Source organism: Protopterus annectens, chromosome 5.part0 (genome assembly GCF_019279795.1).
Source record: "Protopterus annectens isolate FY-2018-M chromosome 5.part0, PAN1.0, whole genome shotgun sequence".
Lineage (NCBI taxonomy): Eukaryota > Metazoa > Chordata > Ceratodontiformes > Protopteridae > Protopterus > Protopterus annectens.
This window is the reverse complement of record NC_056735.1, coordinates 1,385,544,402-1,385,567,882: the sequence shown is the minus strand read 5'-3', so window position 1 is coordinate 1,385,567,882 and position 23,481 is coordinate 1,385,544,402. Positions and strand designations below refer to the sequence as shown.

Here is a 23,481-nt window from a genome sequence, read left to right as displayed (position 1 = left end):
GAGGAATATCTGAATTCCCTGAGTCATGCAAAAGGCTATAACAAGAGCTATGCTCTTTGTAAATACTCAGGGAGCTGTAGAAAGCCCAAAAGGCAAAGCAGTAAACTGAAAGGGAAATGAGCCAGTATAGATCCTCAGGAATTTCCTACAGGAAAGATGAATGGTTTATACAAGAAGGCATCCTTCAGATCCAAGGAGACTAGAAATACCTGTGGGAGAATAAAGGGAAACAAGGTCTGAAAGGAAAGCATTTTGAAAGTGGGAACCTTGAGGAAATTGTTGACCCAAGCGAGATCCAGTATGGGTCTTCACTACCCTTCTTTTCATGGAACCAGAAACTGTTTGGAATAGAATCCTCATCTCACACACTGAAGAGGAACTGATTCTATTGTGCCTTAAGACTGTAGTTCCTGAAGAATAGGAGGTTGAAGATTTAACTGGTTGTGGGGTACAGGAGGAATGTCTTTTAATGGAGGCATTCTTTCTAGGACATAGCATAGCCCTTTTTTATGATAGATAGTACCCACTTGTCAGTGATAATCTTTTCCCAGTTTGACATGGACTGAGTGAGCCTTTTTGAGAAAGATAGGTTAAGACTAAGGGGCAGATGGAGTGGGCTGGGTAGATAGTCACAATAATTTACTGGAGAAGAAAGCACCCCAAATCTGGGGTCCCTTTCTGATTTTTCTTGAAATCTTTTCCTGGGTGCCTTAATTTATTTGTTTCTGGGAAGGACTATGATCCCCTCTAACAAAGGAAGTAGGCTTGACTGGATGATTCTTCTGATATCTGGGCAGAGAGGTAAGAAAGAATTGTCTGCAGTCTTTCATAGTTTACCTTGTTCCTGTAAGGTTTTGAATAAGCTAGCTGCCTGTGGTTCAAACTAAAGATTTTTGTCAAGGGGGAATCCAGGAGCTTAGCTTTGAAATCTTCCAGCATGGGCTGGTTGCGTAACTGGGCATATCTATGGTTGACTGGACAGTGGCAGCTGCTCTGGAAGAGGCTTCAGCAGCATCATAGTTGCATTTAATATTATGTCTGGCCACTTGAATGGCCTGATTTACCAAGGACAAGATTTGTTGTTTAGACTCGGTACCTTACATATCCACTACTGCTTTATTTAAACTGTTAAGGACTCATAAACGGTATTTGGTCATTTGGGTCTGATAATTTAGGTATTTGGTCATTTGGGTCTGATATTTGTAACCCTGAAGTCCAGAGCAGAAGAAGTATAAATCTTTCTCTGCTTATCCACAGCTCTGTTGCTCTTGTCTGAAAGAAGGGCATCAGAATTATGCAGTAGTTTTGAAGGTTTGCCAGAAGATTGGGAGCCAGCTAAAGGGTCAGCTACAGGATTCTTAAAATGGAAGTTAACGTCCTCTGTGATGCTGATGAATCTATCTGGTCTTTTGGAAGCAGGGAGCTGCAAGTCAGGAGCTGAAGATCTGGATTTGAAAGCAAAAAAAGCTTTCAGGGCTGGAAGGACATGGAAGGGGGCTGGGGTGCCTGCTTGTAAAAGGCTGTAGTATCTGTTTTGGAAATCAGAGATTTGCCTAGATTCACACTCAAAGTGCTTCATAACATTGAGAATGGTCTCCCTGAAGGATGCCTTCTCCATAGGGGAGTCAGGAGAAAGGGAATTCTCATCATCTGAAAGAAACTGGCACAGGGAATGAATCTAAGAGAAGTAGGCTAATGAAGAATCATTGGCATCAGTGGCCTCCTCCTTTTCAGAAGAAAAAGATTCCAAAATAGCCTTCTGTAGAGTGAGAGGAGACTCTGAAAATTAAGGGTGCTTAAGGGCAACAATGGCATTCAACAAACCCTGAGAAACATCCATCCACTCTTTCTCCCTGGAAGGAGGAGGGGAGGATACATGCTTTGTATTTTTGTTGCATTTTCTTTGGGATGACATCCACTAGAACCAAGCATGAAGGCCCTGACCCCTGACATATCTCTATGAGTTTGCCAGGAATCTCTTTCCTAACTAAAATTTGTGCAATACCCTCTGGTTCCTATGAAATAATGATTTGCAGTTCCCCCTTCTCAGTTGCAATGACAGTCTCCTTGGACATGCAATCCTTGGATGCTATACCAGCATTTGGCATGGTCAGGAGAGAAGGTGTAAGAGGGCGAGTAGGACATACTGAGGGTTCTGTAACCTCTGCAGGTACATTGGAATCAGACTGGGCAGACTAAGCATCAGGCCTAGGCCTCTGTTATTTTCTTATGAGGTAGAGATACAGCTAATGTGGCGGGGTCCACCATCTTGGGTGTTTAAAAAAGTATTTAGCAAAGACAAATGGGAAAGCAAAGTTTAAGGTACAAAGGACTGACAAATGGAGCAAGCTTTCTAACCATGTTCTGCACCTCGGCAGAAAAGATACTAGGTATGGAAGTTATTGTAGGAAATCTTCCTACTTCACTCACTCTTACCTCTCCTAGCTGACATCTAACAAAAATATAGCAGAACAGACTTTTAACAATTTTTTATCTCAAAAGTAAAAAAAAGTGTGCTTCCATTTAAATATACATAAAAGTCATAAGACAGCCAACAACAACACTTTTCTCTACCTTAAAAGTACTTTGTTTAAAGAAAAGTACATTTTCTGAAGTAAAACAAAAATGTATCCCCAAAAGGAACTTATCTGCCCAAGAATGGAACAGTGTTAGCTGACCATTGATCCTTGAAATCCTGCAGAAGACCACTCTTCTCAGTGGCAGGAATGCTCTGAAGGGCTTGTCACCCAAACCTAACTTTTTAATTAGTCCACTCACAAAAATATTTATTTACTTATGTATTTAATTATTTATTAACTTACTTACATTTCTTTACCAGGTAGTGTCCGACTGGGCTAGTAGCCCGTTTTCAGTGGAGGCCCAGGGAGAAAATCTCCAGAAATAAAGCAAGATAGATAAACAAATACAGAATTTACATCAGAAAAAAATCAGAAATAATATCATATGTAAATTATATATATAATGTAAACTAGATGAAATTATTACAATATAGGAACAAAATTAATAATGTAAGCCACAGCAATCTTGATAACTGAGTAACACAGAAACAGCCAGCCAGCATGCATAATGGAAAGATATGTACACACAATAAATATTATAGAAGTTTAATGTTGAAATTTTAAAATTCACAAAAGTATTTAAAGTCTAATCACAGGACACAATCAATTATACCACCGAGGAAAACAGCATTTAGCTGTAATAGGTGAAAGAGTGATGGAGAGAAACAGCGGGAGAGAAAAGTTATCCAGGGGAACTACAGGGGCAGACCCAATTGCTTTTAAAATATTCTTTTATTTTTGTTTTAAAGGAAGAATAGGAGGGGGTGCCTTCTATTCTTAGGGGAAGAGCATTCCAGGTCTTAGCTATTTTGCTTGAGTAGAGCAAGTCATCACGGAAATTGTAAGATTGTGTTATTTTGAGCAGCGGCCTATCTGAAGACCTAAGGGACCTACTGTTTACATGTAGTTGGACTAGAGCAGAAATTGCAGGGCAGATGCAGGGCAGCTATTGGGGTTATGTATTATTTTGTGGGTAAGGGTAAGTTGGTTTAATGTTAACAGGTTTGGAAGTTCTAGCCCATTAAATTGTAGAAGAGCAGCACAATGATGGGCTTTATGGGGATGATTGGTGGCAAAGTTTGCAATTTTGTTATAGCAGGATTCTAGGTTATGACGGTCAGCCTTGCGTAGGTTGGTGAAAATGTGAGAGCAGTAGAGAAGCTTAGAGAGAAGCTGAGATCTAGCTGTGGCTAGCCTGGCTTGGGGTATTAGGTAAGGTATGGCTCTGAGGAGAGCTGCAAGTTTGGAATAGACCTTTTTGACAGTTAGGGAAATATGTATATCAAATTTGAGATGGTCATATATTATAATACCTAGAAGGTTAGTTGGATCAATTTTGGTACCATTTGCAGACTGAACAGAGAGGGTTAGGGAGCAAAGCTTGTTAGTTTTGTTTGTAAAAATCATTAACTTGGTCTTATTTGGGTTTAGAATGAGTTGGTGGTTTGATAGGAAAGTTTCAGTTTCCTGGAATGCTTTTTGCATCTTTACTTGTAGCTCTTGTGGGGAAGGAGAGGAGCAGATAAGGGATGTATCATCTGCATATTGTATGATTGGGGCAAGTTTGGTTGCTGTATTAAGCAAGAGGTTCTCCGGTTCGATCCTCGGCTGGGGTGCCTTCTTTGCGGAGTCTGCATGTCCTCTCTGTGGTCGCGTGGCTTTCCTCCAGATGCTACGGTTTCCTCCCACCTCCCAAAGACAAGCTGTAGGTGGATTGGACATTCTAAATTGGCCCTAGGCATGTGTGTGTGTGTGTGTGTGTGTGTGTGTGTGTGTGTGTGTGTGTGTGTGTGTGTGTGTGTGTGTGTGTGTGTGTGCCTTCTATGGAAGGTTGGGTGCCAGGCTGTCAACTCGACACCATAAAAAACTCCACTGCCAATCATGAGCAGACAGGTGATCTGCTGTGGCGACCCCTAACTGGGAAAAGCCGAAAGAAGAAGAAGAAGTAAATGTAATAAAGAGAAGGGGGCCAAGTATTGAGCCCTGGGGTACACCAGTGGTTACTGGCAGAAGTGGGGAGAGATCGTTCTCCCATTTAGTAGCCTGTTGACGGTTAGATAAATAACTGAGAAACTATGTCAGGGATGATGGATTGAAAGTAGGAGTTTTGTTAAGAAGTAGTTGGAAATAGAAGGATAAACATGCCAACCACCAAAACAAGTTCAAAAGAGACTTGTATACACCAAACCAAGTTAAAATAGTTGACACACTGGAGGCAAAACCAAGGTAATCACTCACAATGATGCTCAAGAAGTAAAAATGAAAACTTTAATCCAGAATCAAATCACACAAACTCTTAACAAGACCACAGCGTTTTCATCCAGGTTCCTATCAGAACGATGAAAAATCTAAATCTCAAACACTCAGATGAGCAAAAATGCAGGTAACTGAAATCGATATTGTGAGATCGTGGTACAGTGAAGATCAGAAAATGTCCTCACTGTAGTGTGATCTCGGAGTTGGAATATATTTTTGGGGGGGTGTTGGGGGCACAGCCCCCCACAATAGCAATTTCGATTACCTGCGTTTTCGCTCATCCGAGCATTCGAGATTTTGATTTTTGGTCTATGTAATATAGACCCTTTTTGTCCAATACTTCGGACTTCATCAGATACTGAGCTGAGCTGACCCCCTCATTATATATACACTCTAAAGGGACATCATTATTGAATAAACAATCAATTAATTACCTCATTACACTATTTAAAAAGACAACTCAGGTTACTTATACAAATACCCTAAAGTACATTACAAGCTTAGTACTCAAAATTATTTACAAAGAGTAGGCTGAAGAATAATGAAATAATGAATAACAGTAAAATGATAAATAGACCCATTTCTCAAGTGTATGTCTGTAGTAAAAACCTTAAATATAATGAAAAATACTAATTAAAGTATCACTGGAGAATAAAAATCTAATAAAACATACACAATACATAAATCTCACCTATCCTTGTGTAAATAATATTAAAATGCAAAGCATTATTAAAAGCTCCAATAAATATAAGTAAGCATGCTATTTCATCAGTCTATTAAATTAGGGTGGCCATGATGGAGCAGAGGTTAGCTTTGTCGCCTCACAGTAAGAGGTTCTTCGGTTCAGTTCTCAGCTGGGGTGCCTTCTTTGCTGAGTCTGTATGCCCTCACTGTGGTCATGTGGGTTTCCTCCAGGTGCTCCAGTTTCCTCTCACATTCCAAAGATGGATGTAATAGGTGGATTGGGCACTCTAAATTGTCCATAGGTACGAGTGAGTGGTATCAGTGAACTACAGCGGCAGGGCTAGCCACCCGTCGGTGTAAACCTTGGCTTGAGATGATTGTCACTGTTGAAGTGATACCACGACCCCATGTGCAAAATGGGAAAAGGGGTCGATGATGGATGGATTAGTTAAAAGACTCACCCATGTTGCCATCTAGTGGTCAAACATATTAAATATGTTAAAAATATAAAAAAACATTTCTTAAAGGACAACAATGGGATTCTATTATTAAATGCTTAAATTCTATGTCCTTTTTCTCCCTATTCAATGCCCCTGATATGAATAAACAACAATACAGTATTTAAAATATTTTAAATTGACTGTTTCTCTCCACTAGAACAGTACCTTACTGTAAAGTGTCATTTATTTAGTGTCTCTGTCTCCTTCTCATTGTTTCTAATAATAGCTTTCATTATATCAAAGCCACAGTGATCAAATATCCTCAGCAAGTCCTTATGAAAGTCTGAAACTTCTATTACATTATTTGGGTATTTATATACCCAAAGACCCTTTGGTACTATACCTCAGTTAATACATTAAGATAACTGTTATCTAAACCAAGTGTTTTGTACTTTAACATATAATCATAAAGTTTGCAACAATTCATATCATGTGTCCACCACTGCATCATTATTAACTAAGTCCAGGCATAGTAAAAGAAAATTTGACCGAGAGCCAAGCTCCCAGCCATTCATTACAGTCAGTGTTAAAAACATTCTCATTCTGACCAGTGTTAAAGTGGCTAGGAAAGTCACCTTTTTAATACTGCTGTTGCTCCTTGGGCTCAAATCGTTCAGTCATTCTTTTTTCCACCATTTTGTTAATCCAAGAATCATTTTGAGTTAAAAAAAACAATGGAAATACCAATACATGAAGAACCCAGCATAATGGTATGAGTCTACATGCCTGTAACACTCTCCACACTCACTTCCTGTCCTCGTACGTGCAACTGAATGGCTTGCACTGCCATCACTTCTCGACTGCAAGGTTCTGTAACCTATGCATGCACATTTGAATCAGACTGGGCAGACTAAGCATCAGGCCTAGGCCTCTGTTTTTTTCTTTTAAGGTGAAGGTACAGCTGTGGTGAAGGGATCCACCATCTTAGAGTGGACCTGCCATTGGGTGTTTAAGAAAGTATTTAGTGAAGACAAATGGGAACGCAAAGTTTTAGGTACAAAGGACTGACAACTGGTGGAACAAGCTTTATAATCATGTTCTGCAGCTAGGCAGAAAAGATACTAGGTATGGAGGTTGTTGTAGGGAATCTGCCTACTGCACTCATTCTTACCTTTCCTAGCTGACATCTAACAAAAATACAGCAAGACAGACTTTTAATAACTTCTTAGCACAAAAGTAAAAGTGTGTTTCCATTTAAACATACATAAAAGTCACGAAACAGTCAACAACAACAAATTTCTTTAGCTTAAAGTACTTCTTTGAAAGAAAAAGTAAATTTTCTGAAGCATAAAAAATGTAGAAGGTTTATCCCCAAAGGGGAACTTATCTGTGCAAGAATGGAACAGCGTTAGCTGACTACTGATACTTGAAATCCTGCAGAAGAGCACTCTTCTCAGGGCAGGAATACTCTGAAGGGCTTGTCACCCAAACCTGACTTTTTAGTTAGCCCTGAAGCTTTGGAAGCTGGCTGGCTATTAAACCCTATGCTGGATATAACTCAAAGCTAATGTTACTGCAGCCGTGATCATAAAGATGAACATCATCTATTGCTTGGGTCAAAAGAGAGTTACCATTATTACTTTTGAAGAGTTCTTTTGGATCTTAAAAGAACTCTAGTTAGCAGAAGAAAGAATGTAAAGGCATATGGGATCATTCCCTTCCATAGGAATGAAGACATCTGTCTTCTAGGCCTTTATGTAAGGAGTGCTGGAGCAAACTTCATTAACTTTCTTTTGTGAATGGAAGCAAATAGATCAATTTGAAAAGTTCCCTACAGGTAGATGATTTCCTGGAAACCCCTGAGATGTAACTTCTATTCATGGGGCTTTGTCCTGGTTCTTCTCAGCTTGTATGTCACAAAATTCTGCCCTGATGGAATGTATTCAATCTTCAGGGATAAAGTTATAGGACCAGCTCATATGATAGCATCGCTGATCTGCAAAGGGAAGTAACATCTGAATCCATCCTGTCTGTTTATGTACCACATAACTGTGGTGCTGTCTGGGATGACTAACAAAAGTCCTGGGCTTCAGAGAAGGTTTAGTGATTTGAGAGCGTTTAAGAATGCCATAATTTATTTGATGTTTATCTGCTTCTTTTTGTCCTGTTAGTTCCACAGACCTTGTACTTTCACTCTTTGGAAACAGCTCTCCATGAAAAACTGACCAGCTGGGGTTATAGATTGAGTAGGGGCTAGTGGGGAGAATGGAAGATCCAAACTGAGGATGATTGATTCACCTACCAGTCAATTTCAGTCTTGTCAAAAGTTATTACTGTAATCTGAAAAGAGAGGAGGCGCCAGTGTTGGGTCCAGATTGATTTGAGAAACCACTGAATTTTTCTCATATGTAGTCTGGCTAGAGCAATCAATAGAGGTCATGAATCCTAATAGTCTGAGATAGTCCATGGCTGTTGAGTGACTTTGGCTGGAAAATATCAGAAAATGTTCCCTGCAAAAGTCCATTTTGTTCTGAAGAAGAAAGGCTATCATGAGAGATGTATCTAGGAGACAGCCAAGAAACCCTATCCTGTGAGAAAGAATAAGGGATGATTTTTCTAAGCTGACTTGAAAGCCCAGGTTGAACAGAAAGTTCTTGATAAAGAGTCGGCAAAAATCAGGTGGTCATCTAAATAAAGTCGTGTGTATGCCCTGTAACCTGCAATAAGTTTTTTACTGAAGCCAGATACTTTGTAAAAACTCCTGGAGTGGTTGGCAGCCCAAAGGATAAAGCAGAGAAATGAAAATCTGAACTAGACATAGAAAATCATAAAAATTGCCTGAAGTCTTTATGAACTGTAATGTGATGATCGGCATCGTTTAGGTCTAGAGTTGCTAGGAAATTCAAAGGAGGACTGAGAGATAACAAAGGCTGTACAGAAAGCATTTTTAATTTGGGGATCTTGATGTGACAGTTTAGGAATAAGATGTCCAGCACAGGTCTCTAGGTTCCTTCTTTCTTTGGTACCAGAAAAATCCTTGAGTAGAATTCTCTTTCTATCTGATCTGGTGGCCGGCTGTATACTCACTGAGACAGCATTTGATCTAGAATAGCAGGAAACAGGAAGGTTTGACTGGAAAGGGAAGAGTACCTTGAAATGATGATATATAGTCCCACTGTCAGTTGTATCCTTTCTGAACAATTCTTAGGATCCAAGTATGTGATGTAACCTGATACAAAAGATGGTAGTGAACATATAGGTTTTGAGAAAGATTTAAAAGGTTTGCCTGGGTGAGTAAGGGAAGGAAAATAAATAATGGCATAGCTAATCTGCTTTTTTGGATTGTCCGTGGGACTGGGAATGCCCGCCTTTCATTTTGGAACCTCCCTGTCACTGCTTCTTGAAAGATTGTTCATCTGTTTTATGTTGGAATTGATTGAATTCTTTGCTATAAAAGGGCCCTGGAATAGAAGAAAAGTTTCTATTATATTTGCTGATAAGGAACTGAAAAATCTGAAAAAAACTGATTAATTTTAACCTTTCATTTAATTTCTTGAAAATCTCAGCAAAGGAAGATACAAATAAAACTTTGTTTTCCAAATGTGCATTCAGATGTTCTGCTTTAACATTGTCTGGTAAATTCTGAGTGCATAGCTAACTAACCAAATCTGCAAATAACTGAACTACTGGAAGCTGTTGTTGAAAGATCATCAGCAGTGTTACTTAAATATTTAAGAGAATGTTTGGTAATGTGAGACACTAAGGAAAGTAAAACATTTAAAGCTGCCTTAGTGTAAGAAGAAAGAAGATCAGCATTTTTTTCACATTGTTAAATGAAGTCAGAAGAAGCATTGACATATGTGCTTGGCAATTTATTCTTCAGAAGGCTAAAATGGAAGAAATATACATTTTCTTCCCAAACCTATCAAACGCTCTTCTATTTTTGTCTGAAGGGACAGGATTAGCAGCCATGTGACGCTTGCAAGAAGCTGATTTTGAAAGGGGAAACAACTGTAGGATCTGCCTTAGGATTCCTAAAGAGAAATTTGTGGGATTGTGGAATTTTATATAATCAGATTTCTTTGGGGAAAAGGGAACCTTTGTCTTCTTGGGGACCAGAGGGGGAATGCACAAGGAACCAGGACTTTTCAATTTTTGGTTTTCTAAATATAAAAGAAGAGAGCTGCGCCTGCTCCTAACAGTTTTAGTGGTAAAGAACATACAAATTGAAAACAACTGAATTTTGTGTTTGTCCCCCAAGTAAAGAATACAGAGATTCCAGTGACCGCACAAACATTTCCCCTTTCTTTTAGACATACGTTCTGTGAAGAAGAGAGAACATTTTCTCACAAAAAATGAAAATAAGCTCCCAAAATATCTGCCCACTTAATAAAAATAGCCAACCCTGAGAAGTCACAGCAGACAGTGGGACATGGTGATAGCTTCAAAGGCAAGTACATTCTGATTTCTGGTGCTTGTATGTCTGGTTTTATACCAGCTTGTCTTCATTCTCTAATGGTTGTAAGGTTAAGTGGAAGTTGCCCCTAAAGGTTTGGAAGCTGGACAGATGTTAATTTATTGGCAGGATATATCCATGCAGCTTAGGTTACTGCAACAAAGATCTAATAATGAACTTATTTCTAAGCAACCCCTACACAATTATAACTGTTTTCAGGATAGCCACATTCTCCAGACATCTCCAAACTGGAATGGAGTGCTCCAGAAGGGAAAACATTAAGTAACTACTACAGAGTTGTGCTACTTTGCATCTTTGACAACTTTGTGTATCTAGTCACATGAGCAGCCTAGGCATCACACACACACATGCTCACACACACACACACACACACACACACACAATCACACACACACACACACACACACACACACACACACACACACACACACACACACACACACACACACACGTCTAACTTAGCCGAAAAAATATTTAGTTGATCAGAAGATTCCTAGCTAGAAGTCAAAGTGCATCCATAGGCCATGCCAGAAAGCAACACAGAGGAACAACAGTATTTAGGGAGTCAACATAATCAGCCTGCAGCCATTGATACAATACCCAGAACAAAAGGAAATTGGTAGAAATTAAAATAGGAGTTTTCATGGAAAAAAATATTTTGCATTAACTTGCCTTTTCAAGAGTGAAAGTTGAAGCTATAAAATGAAGCAAAGTAAAAAATACTCAGTGACTATAGAAACAGTTCAGTAGCAGGAAGGTTGTTAACAAGTATATTTTATACTGCTAATTTCACAAAGTCATCTTCATCATTCATAATAACTAAAATGAACCTACTCTCTTGTAAGTTGCATTAGTTCCAATCGATCTAAAAATTCTTTATCTTGTTTCCATCTTGACTCTCTCTCTTTTTTCTCATCCACCTGCATTGCTAAGCTTCGTGCATATATCTCTTGCTTTGGGAAACGTGAAGGGGTCAGTGGTCGTCTTTGAAAAATGTAGGATGTCTAAAAGAAATGAAACAAACAGTGAACTGAAACAGGAACAATCAGGACAATGCTGTGCAAACTTGAAGGCATATAGAAAGTATAAAAGATTTTCTAAATATCTGCAGTGATTTAGGAGGTGCTGATCTGGACAGTGAATGGAAAATGACTGTTTTTAATTTGAAGAGTTTGAATAATACTTCTTGTGCTTTGTCATGGCAGTATATTCAAACTTTTAGGAGATACATGTCCATGAAAAGAGCAGTGAATGGAGTAGCTGTAGTCAGTGACAATGAATTGTGTAGCACAGACCTGTTGCACACATATAATTAAATAACATATAATGGGATGTGGGTTATGTCCTGGTAAGAGCACACCAAGGTACATTTTAAGGCATGGGACTGTTGTGGACAGTGCATTCTGCACTGCCTGTGCTTTTATCAGGATATAATCCACATCTCAGACAATGTGTTAATGCTCCTACAAAGTGTAAATAAAAATGAATAGAAAATACAAACAGTGTAAGAAATAAGCATTTAAAGGAAAACTGAAAAAAAACATCACTGTTTATACTGCTTCTTTCAGTCTGATTCACAAAACATAGGCATATATAAAGATATATAAACACATGATTTTTCTTTTTTTTTTGCTTTAAAAGACTAACAGTGAAAAAACCTGCATAATGTATAAAACAGCATATTCATATCTCATAATATGATGTGCTATATTCAGAGATAGTACTGAACATATATTTATTTGTTTTGTTTTGTTTAATTTATTTATTGTGAGGGATGGGAAGATCCCACTAATCCTATGGCACATATGTGCACTCATAAACACGCGCACACACACACACACACACACACACACACACACACACACACACACACACACACACACACACTCACTGTTTAAAGGTAGCATAGAAGCAACACTTTCTAACTGCAGAACTACAAAAAGCAACATACCGAATTTCTATATTCTGCTAAAATGCCATCACAAAGCAAATTATCGCAGCTACATTTAGGTCTATTGTTTTGTTAATGCATTTGCAGCTCCCTTTTTTATATTTCCCTCAGTATAACATGGATATGAGAGGAAGCATTGAACAGATTATTTACATTTGTTTATTTACATTAGTTTATTGGGTAGAACCCACTAACTGTGCCTATTAGCATTACTTAGGGGAGACCTGAGGTGGTATTTCTACTGATAAGGGGATATTTGGTCAGGATACCAGGGAAAATTCCCCTACTCTTCTTCTTCTGAAAAATACCATAGAATCATTAACACACATCTGAACTGGTGAAGACTGAGATGTGATTTCTGTTCTTTATCTGAAGGAACCACTTCAGGGATGCAGCACTTAAACTTACGATACACTGCAGTGCCAGTATTTGAATAAGAAAACAAGTACCTGATCAGGGACTCTAATTCACGTTTCTGATTTTGCTGGCATTAAATGAAAGCACACTTACTGCTGATCCACATGGCAGCATTAAACACATGAAAGACATCTAATAGTTGTCAGTCTTTCTCTCTCATTTTGGGTCAAACACTATGGCTGTATACACTGATTTTTATCATAGGACAACAGCCATAAATTAGCCAAAAGTAACAAAAGTTCTGATGTGTACTGTGAATTCCTGCTATTCTCACATGTGTAAAATTGCATCATTTATGGCACATGCAAAATAGGGAAACACACCTGTTAGCTGAGCAGTACACAGAAAACTGAAGATGCATTTTACAAGCCGGAAAAGTTCTGCCCATTTGTTTGAATTATGATTAAGATTTATGATTAGGAACAACCATGAAATTGAAAAACATAGAATTTGTAATCATTTAACTCTAACACAATTTTTCTCTAATATTTATGAATGTGTAAAGTAGAGCAGTATCAAGACATTACTTCACTGCTGTATGTCAGTACAGTTGTGCCAGAAGCAGATGTTTTTCATGTGGATTTTAAAACCTTGGCACAGTGCAGTTTAAGTACTACAATCACTTTCTTTTAATGAAATGTTTTCAAAATTTAAAGTTATCATCGGCAATAGCATCAGTCTCCATTTCCCCATTTGGTTCAAGGGGCCGAGGTGTTACATCAACAGTGACCATCACCTAGAGCTAATGCTCACACTGCCAGGTTGGCTAGCCTTACTTCATTCATTCTGAAGTATCACACACATATACAGTCCCATACCTACAACCAATTGAGAGTGTCCAGTCCACCTACTGCAGGTCTTTGGAATTTGGGAAGAAATGAGAGCACTAGGAGAAAACTCAAAAGAACACAAGGAAGATACACAAACTCCACACAGAAGGTACTCCAGCCAAGAACTGAACTGGAGAAAATCTTGCTATGAGGCAACGGTGCTACCTGTTGCACCACTGTGCCTTCTCATGATGATGTTTTATTAGTAAGCTACATTAACAGGCAGCAGGAAAACAGAATTTACTTATAGACTGGCTGCTATTAATGGACACTTTACCTTTTTGTTTCACTATAGCTGCAGAGTTTTAACTTAGGATGTTCCTGTCATAGCATTCTGTAAACAAACGTATTAAAGGACACTGTTATATCCAAGGAGTTAGAATATGGCAACAGCATAGTTTGACATAAATAATAATTGTCTCATCACATGAGAATGTAAAATTAAAGGGGTTATTTCCTGTTGCACAGAAAGAAATAGTTATCAAAATTCAAAACTGCAAATATTACATATGCTTATTAATGCATTTATGTCTGTAAGGAGAGTCTGAGAATCTCAGAAATAATAATTAATAAATTACAATAGTTTTATTTACTAGCAGATAAATGTTAACTTTTAAGACCCACCTGCACTTTTTTAGCTAAGTGTAATCGCAAAAGCCATATTTGTATGTACACGCTGCCCTAGCTGCTAGAATCAAGTTGTCATTGAAGAAAAACTGATGTGGTTATGCAGTATTATTCAGGACCAGGTTGCCTGTGCCCTTATACAGATTTTAGGTCACAGTCACATGTATTCAGCCTTGAAACAATGTATAACAGAAGTGAATGTTCTTGTAGTGTTAATGTCTATTCTTGCATCTTTCTATTAGTTTGTATTCCTATACTACCTACAATGTATAGCACCACTGAATGTATTTGAGGGACACTGTATACATATTTTTAGGTAACTGTTTATGTTGGCGACCCGGTCATAGCTGAAGAGGGTCGTTGGATCAGCTCTCTCATCCAGTTAAACTAAAATAAAATCAATCAATCAACCAATCAATCTATATCTTCTTATTTCAGAAGCCTGGTTTACAAGATACATACTCACTATATCAGATGATATGTGAGAAAGCCCTTTGACAGCAGGCGACTTTTGAAATGTCCTACTCTGATTTCCTCAACTCAGCAAAATTCTTAAAATATCAAGCTCCTGATCTCACTGTGACTTATAAAATTTGGTTTAAGACCTAGAACATAAAGAATATTACCACTATAAAATAGTTTGTGCTGAAGAGTTTGCCATTTATACTTCTTTCATAATCCCTTTTGTTCCAGAGATATGAACATTTGTTTGAAATGTGAGGACATAATTGGATTCTGTCAAAAGGCTTAGGCTCCGCCCATTGGAAGTTACAGTGCAAACTTCCTCAGCTCCATGGAATAACTCAAAATCAAAAAGTTGCATGAAGTAACTCAGGATTTATGACAAAAGACAATGCAGTAAGCCATCCATTCTCTGTTACAGGTGGTAGTGGATACCTTGCTGTTCAGACGGAGAGCTTCTTCTACTTGATAGTGTAAGTCTGATGGCTGAAAGGCTTTCTGGTGGTTTCAGTCAATTATGTGACTTTTGCAGAAATGCCTAATGAGAGGAAATGACCTACAGCTGAAGCTACTAGTCCAGAAGGAGGAACCAGCTGCTGGCACAATAAAAAGGGAGTTCTTATGTTTATAAATGAACAGCTGTCTGTCCTGACAGGAATCTGACAGTCTGAATCCATGACATTCTTTTCTGCATGTTGCGTGCAACCAGAGAATTACAGGGAAAAGGATCTGTATGGAGGAATATTCCATAGCATGGAAGAGTGTGTGCATTCAGCATCTAGTTTTCTTTGCCCTTTTGAATCAAGTAGAAGTAGAAGAACATGACATTTTCTTGAGAAGTAAAACTCTTTGGGATGTCTGTTTTCTAAAATATCTTGAACAGATAGGCCTCTCTTACCCTCATCTCCAGGAGAGGGCTGAAACTCAGATGAGTGAGCCTGCCAGCACACTGTTATTTCCTGAGATGTGAATAGTTATGACACAGATGCACCAATATATGGGCCACTAACATACTTATACTTTTCATATGTACAGAAGATATGAGCAGATTCTGCACTGTGTACTCATGTATCACATCATGAACAAGATCTGTGTGTCTAATTAAGCCATCAACAGGATTTTAGGGATTCCTGGATCAATTATTAATGTCTGTCAGCTTTAATAGAGCCTAATTGATACAGGAAAACTGGAACTAAGATAAGTGGGACTAAAATCTAGAGGATGGAAAGTCCAAACTGACTGAGAAGAGCTCTTTTCTGCACATCCTGTCAAAAGCTTTGTACTTCTTAATTCACATCAAGGTGAAAAGTTGTATGATTTTAGGCACCCAAAGCCATGGGGGGAGTCTAAGTGGGCATGGTCAACAAAGAAGTTTGACACAGTTCAGCAAGGAGCATTTACATAGGTATATACATAGGTTAGGTAGGTATACCGCCCAGTTTTTAGCCTAGAAGCTGTTTAAGAATACATACTCCATAATATCACAAGGAAATTTCTTTTTACCTGCCATATGTGAACTAACTTTTTAAAGTGATATAGCAAGTTTGCTTAACCTTATGTCTCCTAGTATTGATTCCATAAGTTTTTTATGCTTTTCCCATCATGCCTTGTTGACCATCAAGCCTCCGCTTACTACATTCAAACCCATTCATTCCCTACTGGTTGGCTTTTCCTCAGATCCACAGCTTGCCAGGAGAATGCAAATGAAGGTCTGAAACCTGTAGTTACACCTTATTCAAAATGAAGACACGAACAGCAGAAAATCACAGTCTCCAAGAGCTTAACGCCACAAAAATACATACGTTTTTGACCCCAATAACCAAGGTCTTCATCAGAAAATCTAAAATAGCTCTAAATAACGTGCCTTTTATACATCATCAATTAAAACCAATAAATCAATTATCCAATGGAAATAGCAATGTGGTTTGGAAATAAAGTAAAATCATTAATTTAGCTGAAAACACTCAAGTTCATAATACATAAAATAAAATGATCCAGCTCTAACCATTGTAGTTATTAATTTTAAAATAATAGATGAATAAATATAATAAATAAATATAATAATAATATAATAAGAATCTGTTGCAGATGTATAAAAAGAGACTCTGCAATAATGTAACAATATATTACTGTGCAACATTGCCACCCTGTGGCATAAAAAATAACTTCATAGTGGTTCCCAAACTGGGTGCCACGGCACCCTGGGGTGCCGTGCAAAGATTCCTGGTATGCCGCCAAAAAATGTTTAAAAAAAATACCATCAAAAATGCTGAGAACTCAGAATAAACTGAGGTAATGCCAAACTTCCGAGCTTAGTCCATGGCAAGCCCCAACTTCCGTTTCACTCAACCATTCCAGGTGCTGCTGTGTCTCCCGCCAGGCGTTCCTCCTGTGTGCATGCCAATCACTTCCTCCGTGGTGGGGAGAGGCGCTTATGGAAGCACGACACTGAGTGCCTGGCCCTTTAACTGTGCTTTTTTCTCCAGTTAGCTCTGGAGCTCCGCTCATTCCCCCGTCAGCTGTTTCCAGCCTGCACCTTTAAGGGGCGGTGAGGGAGGAACGAAGAGAGAGCAGGTAACAAGGAGCGATAGCACCGGTGCAAACAGTAGCTGCAGGCGGCAGTGACGGGATGGTAACCAGTGCGGGACAAGCAATGAGCTCCTTATCCAGAACCGGACCGTTTGTCCAGTGAGCAGGATAGCCAGCACTGAAAACCAAGAGGAAATTATCAGAGGGAAAGCAAAAATAATATTTTCAGCGGTGATACCTTACAGCTGGAGCCTGGCTCAATAAGGCAATTTTGTTTACCTTCTCCGTCAGATTCTTTTAGGATCATTCCGAACTGTAAGTGTAAGTTCAATGTTTTTTTTGGTTTTACTGCGTTTTAATATGAGAACTTTGAAGGAGGGAGTCAAGGGGCAGTTCCTGTTGGGGTGGGACAGTTGGTGGGGTGATTTGGAGCACAAAGGTTTCATTTTAGGTGTAGTCAGTCATAGGATATTAGTTGTAACGCACGACTGCTTTGTAACCTACTTTTGTGACTTTTAAGCTGTTTATGGTTATCGGACTTGCGTTTGTTGAAAATAATAATAATTATTGCAGTGCGCCAGTGTTTAGTTTGCATAATGACTTTGTCTGCTTGTTTGTATGTGTCAAGTATGAACGCGCATGGCTTGAAAGTCCACATGCCATGTGGCAAACAGACAGACGCCAGAATCACTGTCGGTTGTTATTGTTGTTGGGGAGCTCTGAGTAATTTTGAGTGTGCATACACTTTTTTGTAGTGTACTGTTTGCGTCCATGTGTAAAATGCATGCTCCGATTCAAATGGAAAATGATAAACCAGAATGATGCAAACAGCCAATCAGCTTGTTCAAATTTAAGATTGGACCAATTATAAACCAAATAATTTTTTGCACCTAACTAACAATCGGGCAACACTGTGCGTGATTACGTGAACTTTGTTGTAAGAGAGGTGAAGAGAGAGGTTGAATTGCGCATTAAATAAGTATTGTTTTTTTTGTAACAATGGCCTCTACCTCAAAGCATCAAGTGGATTACACTTCGGAAGATGAAAGTAGTAACTGTGAGAGTACCAGTGGAAGTTGTATGATTGCTGAACAGCCAAAAGCCAAGGCTTCTGCTGTTAAGAAAACAAGGCTTTATTCAGATAATTATGTCAATTATGGTTTTACATTTGTGGAGAAACAGGGCATGCAACACCCATGTTGCATTATATGCCACGAACTTTTATCAAATGAAGCCATGGTTCCCAGTAAGCTGCAGCGCCATTTAAAAACAAAACATCCTGCTGCTGCTAAGAGAGACCAACTTTATTTTAAACGCTTGCTACAATCTCAACATAAACAGGTTCAGTTTTTTACAAAAGCAGTTACAGTTTCTGACAAAGCGCAACTTGCCAGCTTTCAAGTGGCAGAATTAGTTGCAAAAGCATGAAGCCACATACTGTTGTGGAGACTTTGATAATGCCAGCATGTCGGCTGATGGTGAAAACAATGTTAGGTGATGAGGCAGAGAAAGTTATTGCAAAAATACCATCATCTAACAATACTGTTGCACGAAGAATTGAAATGATGTCTGATGATATTAATTACAGTGTTTGCAACCAGCTCAAAATCTGCAAGAGATTCTCTCTCCAACTCGATGAATCTACAGACATCAGTGGTAAAGCGCAATTAATGGCATTTGTAAGGTATCCAAATCAACAGTCACTTATTGAACAGTTTCTGTTTTGCAGAGAGCTAATTCAGACACGTGGAGAAGACATATTTAAGTGTGTATGCACATTTTTTGAGCAACATGGATTGTTATGGCAATGGTGCACCTCAATTTGCACAGATGGAGCGCCTTCTATGACAGGATGTGTCCGTGGATTCCTGAGTTTGGCAAAAGCAACTAATCCAAACATAACCACAACGCACTGTTTCATTCACAGGGAAGCCCTTGTAAGTAAAACACTGCCATCTGATCTACATACTGTCTTACGTGAAGTGCGAATTGTTAATTACATCAAGTCGCATCCAGCCAAAAGCCGACTGTTTTCAGAACTGTGTAAAGATATGAGTTCTGATTATATCACTGTTTTGCTACATAATGATATCAGATGGCTGTCCAGGGGAAAAGTTCTTGCACGTGTTTGCGAACTTCACCTTGAATTGAAAACATTTTTTCTTCAAAATCAACCACACAATGAATTTGCAACATTACTGTCTGATTCCTCCTGGACCAGTAAAGTTTCACACCTTGCTGACATATTTGAAGTCCTGAATTCAGTGAATTTAGGTATGCAAGGTGTTGATGCTAACATTCTTTCCGTCACCGACAAACTGGAAGCATTTAAACGCAAAATTGATTTGTGGCAACAGGAAATAGAAACAGCAACTTCAATTCACATGTTTCCAAATGCAGCACGAGCTGATCCTGGAGGAGTTGCATTACACGACCTGATTCTTGAACATTTAGCTTTACTAAAACAGCAGCTTCAGCACTACTTCCCATCTCTTGATACATCTGACAAAGATTGGGTTAGGAACCCTTTTCATCAGCACAAGAATTTGACTGGTCTTTCACTAACAGAGAAGGAACAGTTAATCGATGTTGAAACAGACAGATCATTGCAGCTCAAATTTAACTCAGTTAATTTGGCACAGTTTTGGCTTGAAGTTGAAGCGGAACATCCTAACATTGGAGCAAAAGCCATTGAGGTACTGTTGCCTTTCTGCACCACTTACCTGTGTGAAAAAGCATTCTCTGCGATGACTTCCATAAAAAGTAAGCAGAGAGAGAGACTTCAAGATGTAGAAAACGATTTGAGAATATGCTTGTCGAAAATTCCGGCCAGACTTGAGCATTTATCACGTAGTATGCAGAGTCATCAATCTCGTTAATTTGTGATTTTAAATAAATGTATTGACTCAATGCGTAATGTTAATCTGAAGTTGTGTTGCATTTTTTGTGTTTACACTGTTTCTATATAGTCCCATTATTAAAAAATATTTATTCCAAAGAGTTTTCAAATGTTCTGATAGTGTTGTCTGACAAAAAAAAATATTGGGTGCCATGGCTGGTCTAAAAAAAATTTTAGGGTGCCCTGGGACACAAAAGTTTGGGAACCACTGCTTAGCTGCTATAAGTTTAAGTACTGAAGATATAGAAAGCATATAATTTAAACCTGGAAATTTTGTGGAATCTACGACTATTTGCCAAAACAGTTCTTTGTACTCTAGTTTGGCTTCCCACATGCCACCCCTTATTTCTTTAGGGACAATTTCCAAAACAAAAAAAGAAAATGAAGCTTGAGAGTATTTCAGAGTGTGTCTGTACAATGCATTTTTATTGTATTGTCTTCTAATTTCGTAAAGATGTTCGTAAATACGGTTCTTCAATTTTCTTTCAGTTTTCCCCACGTAAAAAGAGCTGCATTGGTTGCACGTAGCAATGTACACCACCCCTTGGGTATTACAATTGGAGAAACTGTCACTAACAATGTTTCTGTCCCTTGCTGGAATGAAAATATGTGTTTGGTTAGCTACGTAAGAGCATTGCGAGCAAGCTCCACATTTGAAAGTGCCTAACCTTCGTGAAAAGCCATTTGATTTATTCAGTACATTGAACTCGAATAGTTGCTTGAAGTTCTGATCCTTTCGGTAAATAAATTTCAAAGATTTATTTTTAAGTGTCTCTAAATCAGAAAGTTCAACAAACCTATTCCATTCCCTAGTAATAACCTCTTTGATAACACCTGAATCTCCTGAATAATCAATAATAAAGGCTTCACCAAAATTGTCAACTCTATTTTTTAAGGGAACTGATGGAATTCCAGGTACTAGTGAAAAAATTGGCGTTAATAGGGGCACACCTGGCTCCCATGGCTACCCCTGTCCTTTGTCTAAAGTATTCACCATTGATATAAATGTAATTATTTTCAAGTACTATTTCCATCAGTTCCCCTAAAAGTTTACTTTTTTCACTGTGCATATCACTAAATTTCAATAAACTAGCCTCAAACATTTCTAAACCTAGTTTGTGGGGTATCACCGTAAACAAATTGACAATGTCAATGGTGACCATAATCATATCTGGGTCAATGCTGACAAGATGTTCTCTTACTTTGTCCAAACAATGCCAAGAGTCCTTCAATGCATGTGGTAAATGTTTTAATGTCCCCTTACAATGAACATCTATAAATGAGGCTATAGCCTCAGTTTTGGACCCTTTGGCAGATACTACAGGCCTAAATGGTGGATTGTTGGTATCCTTATGTATTTTGGGAATACCAAAGATGGATGGAGTAATGGGATATTCGACTGTTAAATAGTCATATTCTTCTTTGTTGATAACTCCATCCATCAAAAATTCATATAATTTCCAATTTACTTTAGTGTAGGCCCTATGCATCTCATGCTTAGACACTTTTTCATACGTATTGTTGTCGCTCAACATTACAGTCATTTTATTCAGATAATCAGTTTTAGACATAATAACAACTCCACCACCCTTATCAGGTTTCATAACCCTATATTTGTCTGTTGTGGTCAACTCCTTAAGACAAAATTTTTCAGCTGAGGTCAGGTTCTCAGATGTAATTTTATCTTTCTTCAATATTCTTCTTATCTGAGTCTCACATAACCTTTCGAATAAGTGAATCATGGGATTTTGTGGAGGTATAAATGTACTGCTCCTTTTTAGTGTGAAACTACTACTATCTTTCTGGATACCTTTATTGTTGGCAAAAAACATATTAAGATTGAGTAATCTAGTATATAGTTTAAAATTAATTAAAATCTTTCCAATATCAATTTTAAATGAAGGAACAAATGTAAAGCCTTTTTTGAAAAGGTTGGCATAACTAGCATTAAAAGTAATGTCAGTGAAATTGTATAGACTAAAGCCTCCACCAACAATAATGGAACAATGGCCTCCATTATCATCTGTATTTGTCTCATATTCATACTCCATGTGATATGGTATCACTTCTGAACAATCAATATGACTAAAACACAAGACATTGCTATCCTGAATGCTACCTAGACTAAGACCTGTGTAGCAATCTACCACATCGTCTAACTTAGTTTGTGTTGTGTTGTGGTAGCTAGTGGCTATCGATGCCATGAGTTTGTCCTGTGTATTGTTTTGTGATAATATTGATTCTGCTGATGTTGCTGACCGCAGTAACGGTCGCGTATCTGCTCTGACCTTCTCAATGTCAGCTCCTCTAAAAAAAACCCTCCCTATTGTCATGCCCATAGTTATCTTGTCTGTAATTCTGTGGTTTATTAGGGTTAGGAATAAAACCATTTTGATTATCCCTAGTATCTGTGTCACTCTCAACCAACTTGGCTGAACGCTTCATATTTTTAAAATCTTTAAAGTGTACATATACCCTCTTGTTTTTGTAATCGTTAGTGTCTCTAATCAATTTGTGATTTTTATTTCCAACCCTTTACTGGTAAACTTATCCATATCCTTAATAATATTGTCAAGGCGAAACTTATTAAATTCAAACAGCAAGTCTTGGTGAATCCTTTTATCCAACCTAGTCAATTGTTCATTTAAAATCACAAGTTTGGTATTGTTATTACATATAATCAACTTCATTAAATCAATACCTGTTCTATCGAACAGTTGCAGTAGTTCATCAAAAAGTTCAGTACTTTCTACAAACCCAAAGGGAAGTTTGAACAAACTAAGGCCTTTTGGTACCTGTCCCAACTCTAGGGACCTTTCTAAGAAGGTGTTATCCATTTGCAGAGATTTAAAAGTTTTTAAAGCTTTTTCAAATTCTAAAAACTGATTGTTTAGACTACATTTGTCATTGTTGTTAGTTTGAGGAATGTTACTGAAAGAAGGAGCTGCCAGGATATCCTTTAAGTCCATCAAATTACAGTTTTGGCGTTCAGTACCTTTGTTGAAGCTGTCCCTAGTGTTCGGTGCTGTGTTCGAAGGTGGATTGCCGTGCTGTACGTTTCCTGTGTTGGCCCCTCCTCCAATAAAACCAGCCGAACCATGACTAGCCGACGGTCGTACAGGACTTGTACCTGGCGTCGAATGTTTTTTTCTACAACTAAAATTGTAGCTTGCTACAGATCCCCCACCATGCCCCAGGATTCCCACTCCTCATTTCTAGATACACTGGAAAATATTAGGGTATAACCAAACACCCTAATAATGGGCGATTTCAACTACCTCATCATTAACTGGTAAAACTACTCATGTACCAACTCTTTTGCTCAATGTT

The 23,481-nt window shown here is 38.3% G+C and overlaps 1 protein-coding gene across 1 annotated transcript in view; it reads right to left on the bottom strand.

Annotated features, from left to right (window-relative positions):
• Window positions 1-23,481, bottom strand: part of CCDC81 (coiled-coil domain containing 81) — a 1,631,012-nt gene that overhangs the window by 461,100 nt on the left and 1,146,431 nt on the right. The window contains exon 11 of the mRNA XM_044071201.1: window positions 11,271-11,440. Coding sequence (XP_043927136.1) covers window positions 11,271-11,440 — 170 coding nt within the window. The remainder of the gene's footprint in view (window positions 1-11,270; window positions 11,441-23,481) is intronic.